Source organism: Entelurus aequoreus, linkage group LG16, assembly GCF_033978785.1.
Source record: "Entelurus aequoreus isolate RoL-2023_Sb linkage group LG16, RoL_Eaeq_v1.1, whole genome shotgun sequence".
Classification (NCBI taxonomy): domain Eukaryota; kingdom Metazoa; phylum Chordata; class Actinopteri; order Syngnathiformes; family Syngnathidae; genus Entelurus; species Entelurus aequoreus.
Window position 1 is genome coordinate 2,635,188 of NC_084746.1, and position 10,534 is coordinate 2,645,721.

The 10,534-nt window shown below is 39.0% G+C and overlaps 1 protein-coding gene across 1 annotated transcript in view; it reads left to right on the top strand.

The window, feature by feature from the left end:
* stam (signal transducing adaptor molecule (SH3 domain and ITAM motif) 1) overlaps positions 1-7,924 on the top strand; it is a 31,943-nt gene extending 24,019 nt beyond the window's left edge. Inside the window, exons 12-15 of the mRNA XM_062023771.1 lie at positions 1,832-1,991; positions 2,056-2,168; positions 5,837-7,161; positions 7,797-7,924. Of these exons, the coding sequence (XP_061879755.1) occupies positions 1,832-1,991; positions 2,056-2,168; positions 5,837-6,053 (490 nt within the window). The 3' untranslated portion in view covers positions 6,054-7,161; positions 7,797-7,924. The remainder of the gene's footprint in view (positions 1-1,831; positions 1,992-2,055; positions 2,169-5,836; positions 7,162-7,796) is intronic.
* Positions 7,925-10,534: the final 2,610 nt, after the last annotated feature.

Below are 10,534 nucleotides of genomic sequence, written 5' to 3' on the forward strand. Positions count from 1 at the left end.
TGCGCTCTGAATACGCACTGCTGATTGGCTGTTACCGCTCTGCATGTAACCAATCAGATGGTTGTGTGGGTGGGACAATGCTGGGTGCTGCAGAGTACTGACAGAGACAGGCAGAACGAAGCGGAGCAGCTTGTTAAGACTTTAGCTTAGGCGGCTACTTAATATGTTCGTATGGAAACTCGTTCGGTACACCGCCGAACCGAACCGAACCGAAACCCCCGTACCGAAAGGGTTCAATACAAATACACGTACCGTTACACCCCTAGCTGCCACACATACCTTTGGCTATCGCGGCTCCGGTGTGATCCTCTGGGAAATATTAGTTTGCAGGCAGCGATAAATAAAGCCAGACTGACGAGTTACCCCCTCGTTTGGGTAGGAGTTCGTCCTGGCACTCCGTCTCTGCTCATTGTGGGGGTTCAATTTCTTTATCCGCCAGCGCATCGCCTACCCGTCCTGTCTCCATGTTTACTTAGGATGATCCCCTCATGTGTGTAACCCAGGTAACCTGCAACGGCGGGAGACGCTGGCCACAAAGAGGGCACGTAAAGCGGCGTCATGTCGCAAAATCGAAAGAAAAAATGCGAGCCTACATGTCAACGCATCCTTTTCTTTGTAAGAAAATATGGTTTTCACTCCCGTTTGACACCAAATACACTTACTGAATGTGCAATTATTGTTGTCATTACTATGAATCATCTGATGGCACAAGCCCTATGGATAAAATACAGCCTTGAAGCGATAAAAATAGAAATGGCACGATAGACATTTTTCTATCGTGTCCACAATATGTATCGTCATATCGCCCAGCACTGGTACGCCCTGAGTGCTGCCTGAGTGATTGTTTATGTGAGCCGGTGTTTAGTTTGCAACCAAACGTGAGGAGTCTGCAACAGGATATGACATAACAATCAAAATATGGCACCGTTTGACTTATTGTATGTAGTACCGACGGAATTCGCCGTTTGACTTATTGTATGTAGTACCGACGGAATTCGCCGTTTGACTTATTGTATCAGTGTTTCCCATAAACTGCCAAGATACCTGTGGCGGTGGGGGCGTGGTCACCATGACATCATCGAGCAATTTGCATAATTTACTACAATGATATTATTTTCTTTAAAAAGGCTCAAAAAATGTATACTTACTAATTAATAATAACAGTTTTGTTTTAAACGTCCATCCATCCATCCATTTTACAATATAATTACAACACTTTATGTACATATTTATATACAGATTTGAACAATAAGTTATTCACTGAAATATATTTATTAATTGTGGTTCTTACAAAAAATATATCTTATAAAATATAAAAGCTAAAATGTCTCTTAAAGCTCTGCCCCTTTAATTAGTGCATACTAAATAATTTTACTTTAGCCTACTACTGCAACCATATTATTTACCAGCAACATAAAGTGAAACAGAGGCAGAGGTGTCCTGCCACAGTCAGTAACAAATAAACAGGAAACAGTAGTGGTCAAATACAAATAAGGCAACAAGAGAAGTATCCTACACTTCTATTTTGTAAAGTAAATCTGAACAGCCTATATGGGCATCTACATCAACTATATGATTTGCCTGAGAAGCTGGACAGGACAAAAAAAATTTAAATTTTTTTTTTTTTTTTTTTTTTTTTTTTTTTTAAATTTGTGGCGGGCGTAATTCTTTCGTGGCGGGCCGCCACAAATAAATGAATTTGAGGGAAACACTGTGTATGTAGTACCGACGGAATTCGGTCGGTGCCAATAAAAGTACCGAATTCTGTACCCATCCCTATGTGTGTTTGTGTGTGTCAGAGTTACAAGTTGTGTATTGGTGTCGCCACCAGGAAGCACTCTGAGCTGTCCGACCTCAACGTGAAGGTGATGGAGGCGCTGTCGATGTACGCCAAGCTGATGAATGAAGATCCCGTATACGCAATGTACGCTAAGCTGCAGAGTCAGCAGTATTACATGCAGCAGCAACAGCCACCTGTCTCAACGCAGCAGGTAACCCGCCAAGACCAAACGCAAACGTGCACATATTGTTACACAACTGTGTGTGTGACCATAGGTGTATCCTGGTGCCGCATCGGGCTCGTACGCCTTGAGTGGCGGCAGCGTTCAAGGCTACAATGTGGATCAGATGCAAGGTGGAACGCCGATACCTGGACAAGCTGCCCCCAGGTAAGAAGACGACACATGGACTCATTTCTTTAGTCACAACTGCAAGAGCTTTGCTTTTGAAATGCACACCGTAAACTAAAACAATGTATTTTGTTTTGATTTTATTTTAGTAAGAATACAAAATCATCTGTTCCAGTGACAATGTGTGGACTCAATACATTATTTTTTAAATGTAATTTATTGTTGGTGTAAAAAGAAGTTTACCACTGAAAAAATATACAAATAACAGTCAATAACTTAATAGAATTATATACAATCCTATTACTTTGAACGCGAAACTGCTGCATTTCCCATAACTTATTTTCTGCATTTTTCTGCCTTTTTGTGAATGCAAACAATAGATTATTTTTCACACTTGACATACGAGGTCCTACTGTACTGTTTAATTTGGACAAATCGTATTCCTTTTTTTCCCCATTTTCTTGGATTAAGCAAAGGCCCAATCCCAATACACTCACTCACTACTAGGGATGATGTTTGATAAGAAATGATCGAGTTCGAGCCTATTATCGAATCCTCTTATCGAACCGATTCCTTATCGATTCTCTTATCGAGTCCAGATAGGTTGTTGTATAAGGAAAAAAACACACAATATTTGGTTTAACAAAAGCTCACTTTTATTATATAAGAAAAAAATAGAATCTAATAAATAAATAAATATTGACTGTTACCCACCTAAAAAAATAAAATAAAATAAATAAATATTGACTGTTGTTACCCAAAGTATATTAAGTGGGATTTTTCATAAAAACAAATATATACAGTAACACAAAAACAAGCTGTCTCTGTGATCACTATAGGTGTATAAATAATAATATAGTTTTAAATAAAATCAGTCCCTTGGGCACAAAACTGAAAATAATACAGCTCTCCAAAAAGTGCACTTCTGCTGCTATTTGACATAACTGTTTGTTATGATGCTTTGACATTTTTGCACTTTATTTCTTTATTGAAAGAAAATTCTATGAAGAGAAAAGTTGTTTGCAAATGTGGTTACAATGCTAAAAAATGAAAAGTTAAAGCTAAAAAAAGAAATACACTTTATTGAGTTAACATTATTTCTTTATAGGGGGAAAAATGTTATGAGCTAGAGAATATAACAACTACACTACCCAGCATGCAACGGGAGTTACGAGCATGCGCGGTAGCCCCGAAAAGTGTTGCATGTTGCCACGCTGTGAAAGTAACCGTCAAGAGCTCAGCCAACACGCCTCGTCTGCATTATTTATAATTAGACAGACAACACATCTACAGTGTGATTTTGTTTTGTTTACAAGGAAAGAAAAACAAAAGTTAAAAAAGGGAGATATGTTGTATATATATGTATGTGCTGCGGTTGTTTTAAGAACGTTGCGACAGCTGCCGTAAAGGAGGTGCGTTGCTAGCCTGGTTGCTATGTTTCCGGTTGGTCGTAAAAGTGTTGGTCATGTGTTTGTAGTCTGCTAAAATCTCTCAGTAAAGTTATTCGATGGATGATAGTTTTTGTTTTGAACTTTATTACACCTTGGAGCACTTTTTCCCGTCCATTGTTTTCCTGCTTTCGCTATCTGCGCCTAATGACTGAGCTACGTGACGTCATTTATTGTGATGTCCCACGGAGCATTTCTGGTCGGGACGGGATTCCAATAAAGAATCAACTCTTTTCCTTTACTATAGTGGTCTCGATAACGGGTACCGGTTCTCAAAAAGGGATTCGAGTCCGAGGACTCGGTTCTTTTCTTATCAAACAACCGGGAAAACCGGTTTCGAGTATCATCCCTATATACAATCCTATTACTTTGAACGCGAAACTGCTGCATTTCCCATAACTTATTTTCTGCCTTTTTCTGCCTTTTTGTGAATGCAAACAATAGATTATTTTTCACACTTGACATACGAGGTCCTACTGTACTGTTTAATTTGGACAAATCTTATTCCTTTTTTTCCCCATTTTCTTGGGTTAAGCAAAGGCCCAATCCCAATACACTCACTCACTACCACAAGCCCTCACTCACAACCACTACACCCTCGAAATGAAGTGAAAAGGGGTAGAGCTTTGTTATCTTCTCTAGGAATTGGGACACCACTTGCTACGTCACTGCATAGTTTACCTTCAGGCACGTAAGCGACTACATCGTTACGTTTGCACATACGTCCCACCTAGAGTTAAACCGACACCAATATTTTGGTACCAAAATCTATATCGTTATGTATTTCAATACTTTTTGATACTTTTCAAAATAAAGGACAAACAATGTCACTATTGGCTTCATTTTAACAGAACATGTATGATAAAACTCAGTTCTGACTCATTGTCAACAAACTAATAATAATAATAACTACTATAGCACCCGCAACATTAATGCTGCCACAACGACGACTCTTACTGGCCTACTCCCTTCGGTAATGGCACCATTCCCAAATTATGTGGGCTCTATTGATAACCTCACTAACAACTTTAACGACGACCTGCGCGACACCATTGATAGTGTAGCACCGCTAAAGCTAAAAAGGGCCCCTAAAAGGCGTACTCCATGGTTTACAGAAGAAACTAAAGCCCATAAATTATCATGTAGAAAGCTGGAACGTAAATGGCGCGCGACTAAACTTGAGGTTTTCCATCAAGCATGGAGTGATAGTTTAATAACTTATAAACGCATGCTTACCTTAGCTAAAGCTAAATATTACTCAAATCTCATCCACCTCAACAAAAATGATCCTAAATTTTTGTTCAGTACAGTAGCATCGCTAACCCAACAAGGGACTCCTCCCAGTAGCTCCACCCACTCGGCAGATGACTTTATGAATTTCTTTAATAAGAAAATTGAAGTCATTAGAAAGGAGATTAAAGACAATGCATCCCAGCTACAACTGGGTTCTATTAACACAGATACGACTGTATATACGACGGATACCGCCCTCCAAAATAGTTTCTCTCTCTTTGATGAAATAACATTAGAGGAATTGTTAAGATGTGTAAATGGGACAAAACAAACAACATGTTTACTTGACCCATTTCCTGGGAAACTTATCAAGGAGCTTTTTGTATTATTAGGTCCATCAGTGCTGAATATTATAAACTTATCACTTTCCTCTGGCACTGTTCCCCTAGCATTAAAAAAAACGGTTATTCATCCTCTACTCTAGGGACTGTACTTAGAGGGGGGGTTACCCACATATGCGGTCCCCTCCAAGGTTTCTCATAGTCATTCACATCGACGTCCCTTGTGTGGGCTCTGTGCCGAGGATGTCGTTGTGGCTTGACATATGTTTTTTTCCTTCTTTATTATGCATTTTCGGCCAGTGCGACTTATACTCCGAAGCGACTTATACTCCGAAAAATACGGTAATAGCTTGTGTACATGTACCTAATGTTGTGGCCAGTTTGCTTTTTATGGGATATGTATTATCTTAGCTCGTGTTATACGTTAGCATTTAAAACTGTATGTTTACTAGTGATAAGTATATTAGCTTGCATCAAACATTAGCGATGAATATCCTAGCTAGCCTTATGCATTAGCTTTGTGTTTTTGATTGATTGAAACTTGTATTAGTAGATTGCACAGTACAGTACATATTCCGTACAATTGACCACTAAATGGTAACACCCCAATAAGTTTTTCAACTTGTTTAAGTCCACGTTAATGTTAATGATAAATGTCATTATTAAAGATATAAATGTGTTCCAGCGACGTTCACATGTACATGGGTCAGCCGCCCGTCTACGCTGGCCCCGCCCCCGGCAGCATGACCCCTGCAGACGCCCACGCTTACCAGGGTGGCCCGGCCGGCCCCTTCCCCGCCATGACGCAGGCTCCCGGCTACAGCGCCCCCTCTGGCCACAACGTGATGACATCTGCAGAGCTGCCAGCGCAGGTTTCTTACTCCGAGAAGGCGTTGCTATAGTGACAGCAAACGTCAAGAGTAGTGCGACGTCTTACATGTCTTTATTTCCTCTAACATGAAAGGAACAAAGGTGAGGGTGATCTTTACTTAGTTGCACTTCTGTTGTGTTGTTGATCAACATGTAAGTAGAAACAAGCTCTGTGTTCCAGCTCTCATCTTCACTACTGTGCTAAACTACCACACACTCACCTTTCTCTACAACTTTTACTCCAAGTACTGAAAACTGACGACACTTTCTGTTGTTTTGGGAGGCAAAGCATGCACATGGCTCTTGTATATTTTATGGAACTCAAGGCCGGCTGATGACCTCACGTTAGCACAGTGTTTAGCGGCGGTCGCCACGGCAACTGGAGCCAAAGCAGAACAATTGGAAAAGGAAATCCTGTCAAGCATCTCTCTGTTTTTGTAGAGTCATTTTAATTTATGTATTATAATTTTGATGCTGTTTTGTAAACATGGACAAGATGTAAGTATTCTCACAGGGAAGTTGTACATTTCAAAGTTGCCTCGCACTAAAACACGTTCATTAACTGCCGACAAACACTACTTCCTGTCGTTAGTGTTCAATTGAGGGAGCATTTTAATCTGATTTGAAATCAGTTTAATTTGACTCCTCAAAAGGTGATTTTATACCCCCGTTTTAATTTCAAATGAAGTTCACTTTCGGTCTCTTGCAGCGTTGGACTGTAGGCCCAAATGAAGGTGCAGCATAGATTATTATTATTATTATTATTATTAGTATTGTTGTTATTATTATTATTGAAAGTTTTCATGTCAAATGTGTATCCTGCTCTCTTTTAATCGTACTCATCAGTTGATATTCACAATAAAAGAAACCAGGCCAAATGTACACAACAATTTGAGTGACATTCTTTTATTTTTCTTAATTATTGAAATATTTTGTAATATTTTTCCAAAACTAGCTTTCATACAATTTTTAATCAATGTATTCCTCTTCTTGCAACTTTTTCCTCCCTTTCCTCCCATCCATCCATCCATTTTCTACCGCTTGTCCCTTTTGGGGTTGCGGGGGGTCGCTGGAGCCTATCTCAGCTGCATTCGGGCGGAAGGCGGGGTGCACCCTGGACAAGTCGCCACCTCATCACAGGTTTTTCATCCCATTCAAATATTCCACTTTCAAACTGTTCAGCTCATTATTGACATGCAAGCTACAATGTTTCTATTTTGCTAAGTTTTCCCACATTTCTCCACATTTTCTGATTCAAAGTGAAAAAATGTCATTATTTCACATTCCTCAACATATTGAAACATTCCACCATCGACAGTTTGCAATCATCCTGGAAATTGAAACTTTTAATTTGTATTGTTTGGCATGTTAGTCTTTTAGCGAATTAATCGGGTGAAATGTTTAATTATTTATGTATGCTGGGATACACTTCAGGGTCAAATGTTTATTTCACACATCCTTACTGTTACCATGTTAACTTCCTTTTGAACTCATTTTGTGGGTAAACGGTACACCCGGAAGTCTTATATGTTGTTACTTGATGCCATCTAGTCGGGCTGACATTGCAAACTGTTTGCGTTTCAGTTCAGTTTTTCAGCATTCACACAACAATTCTACCAACATTGTTTTATCTAGTCACATATGTGACAAAATAAAACCATTTTGGTAAAATTCTCATTTTTTAATTTAAATTCAATGTACAGTAATTGTATAATTTAGTAAAATTGTAAAATATATTTCTCCTAAAACTATTTTTAATTACAAGTGTCTCAAAGGGCTTCACAAACCACGATGACATCCCCTGATCTGTACCCACATCCGGGCAAGGAAAAACTGCAAAAGCCTTTGCTGGGAAAAGAAGAAACCTTGGAAAGGGGCCACAGATGCGGGGGAATCTCCCTCCTGGGTGACACTACAATGGAGGCCGAGCTGGTACAAGTATTGAATTGTGACATGAAGAGATAATGTGAGAGTGCAGTTCATGGAGAAGCCAGCAGAGGGTGGTAGAGGATCTTGCATGTAGACAAGTCAAAAATGCAGAGACTTCACCAACTGATGCAAATTGTTACAACTTAAGAAGCAGTTACACTATATTGCCAAAAGTATTTGGCCACCCATCCAAATGATGAGAATCAGGTGTCCTAATCACTTGGCCCGGTGTATCAAATCAAGCACTTAGGCATGGAGACTGATTCTACAAACATTTGTGAAAGAATGGGCCGCTCTCAGTGATTTCCAGCGTGGAACTGTCATAGGATGCCACCTGTGCAACAAATCCAGTCGTGAAAATTCCAAAGTCAACTTTATTATAAGGAAAGAAGAGTTTGGGAACAACAGCAACTCAGCCGCCAAGTGGTAGGCCAGGTGAACTGACAGAGAGAGGTCAGCATAGTGCAAAGACTTTCTGCACAGTCAGTTTCTACAGAGCTCCAAACTTCATGTGACCTTCCAATTAGCCCACCTACAGTACGCAGAGAGCTTCATGGAATGGGTTTCCACGGCCGAGCAGCTGCCTCTAAGCCAGGGGTCACCAACCTTTTTGAAAGCAAGAGCTACTTCTTGGGTAGTGATTAATGCGAAAGGCTACCAGTTTGATACACACTTAAATAAATTGCCAGAAATAGCCAATTTGCTCAATTTACCTTTAACTCTATGTTATTATTAATAATTAATGATACTTACACTTAATTGAACGGTTTAAAAGGAAAAAACACGAAAAAAATGACAATTCAATTTTGAAACATAGTTTATCTTCAATTTCAACTCTTTAAAATTCAAAATTCAACCGAAAAAAAGAAGAGAAAAACTAGCTAATTCGAATCTTTTTGAAAAAATTAAAAAAATAATTTATGGAACATCATTAGTAATTTTTCCTGATTAAGATTAATTTTAGAATTCTGGTGACATATTTTAAAAAGGATAAAATCCAATCTACACTTTGTTAGAATATATAACAAATTGGACCAAGCTATATTTCTAACAAAGACAAATCATTATTTATTCTAGATTTTCCAAAACAAAAATTTTCAAAGAAATTCAAAAGACTTTGAAATAAGATTTAAATTTGATTCTACAGATTTTCTAGATTTGCCAGAATATTTTTTTTGAATTTTAATCGTAATAAGTTTAAAGAAATATTCTTCGACGAAAAAACAGAAGCTAAAATGAAGAATTAAATTAAAATGTATTATTCTTTACAATAAAAAAAATACATTTACTTGAACATTGATTTAAATTGTCAGTAAGGAAGAGGAAGGAATTTAAAAGGTAAAAAGGTATATGTGTTTAAAAATCCTAAAATCATTTTTAAGGTAGTATTTTTTTCTCTAAAATTGTCTTTCTGAAAGTTATAAGAAGCAAAGTAAAACAATTAATGAATTTATTTAAACAAGTGAAGACCAAGTCTTTAAAATATTTTCTTGGATTTTGAAATTCTATTTGAGTTTTGTCTCTTAGAATTAAAAATGTCGGGCAAAGTGAGACCAGCTTGCTAGTAAATAAATACCATTTAAAAAATCGAGGCAGCTCACTGGTAAGTGCTGCTATTTGAGCTATTTTTAGAACAGGCCAGCGGGCTACTCATCTGGTCCTTACGGGCTACCTGGTGCCCGCGGGCACCACGTTGATGACCCCTGCTCTAAGCCATACATCACCAAGTCCAATGTAAAGCGTGGGATGCAGTGGTGTAAAAATGTCGCCACTGGACTCTAGAGCAGTGGAGACGCCTTCTCTGGACTGATGAGTCACGCTTTTCCATCTGGCAATCTGATGGACCAGTCTGGGTTTGGAGGTTGCCAGGAGAACGCTACATTTGGGACTACATTGTGCTGAGTGTGAAATTTGGTGGAGGAGGAATTATAGTGTGGGGTTGTTTTTCAGGAGTTGGGCTTGGACCCTTAGTTCCAGTGAAAGGAACTTTGAATGCAACATTTTGGACAATTCCATGCACCCAACCTTGTGGGAACAGTCTGGAGCGGGCCCCTTCCTCTTCCAACATGACTGTGCACCAGTGCACAAAGCAAGGTCCACAAAGACATGGATGACCGAGTCTGGTGTGGATGAACTTGACTGGCCTGCTCAGAGTCCTGACCTGAACCAGATAGAACACCTTTGGGATGAATTAGAACGGAGACTTCTCCACCAACATCAGTGTGTGACCTCACCAATGCGCTTTTGGAAGAATGGTGGAAAATTCCTATATACACACTCCGCAACCTTGTGGACAGCCCTTCCCAGAAGAGTTGAAGCTGTAATAGCTGCAAAAGGTCATATTGAACCCTATGGGTGAGGAATGGGATGGCACTTTAAGTTCATATGTGAGTCAAGGCAGGTGGCCAAATACTTTTGGCAATATTTTCCACTAGATAGCGAAATTGATGTAAAATGTCAAAAGGATATTTGATGTTTAACATCCTGTTGGTGGATTTTAGACAAAGTTTTGCTTTTTAGGAAATTAATATTTTTCTTGTTTCAACATTGAATAATCCCTTGAAATGATGTTAGGAGTGTTTTT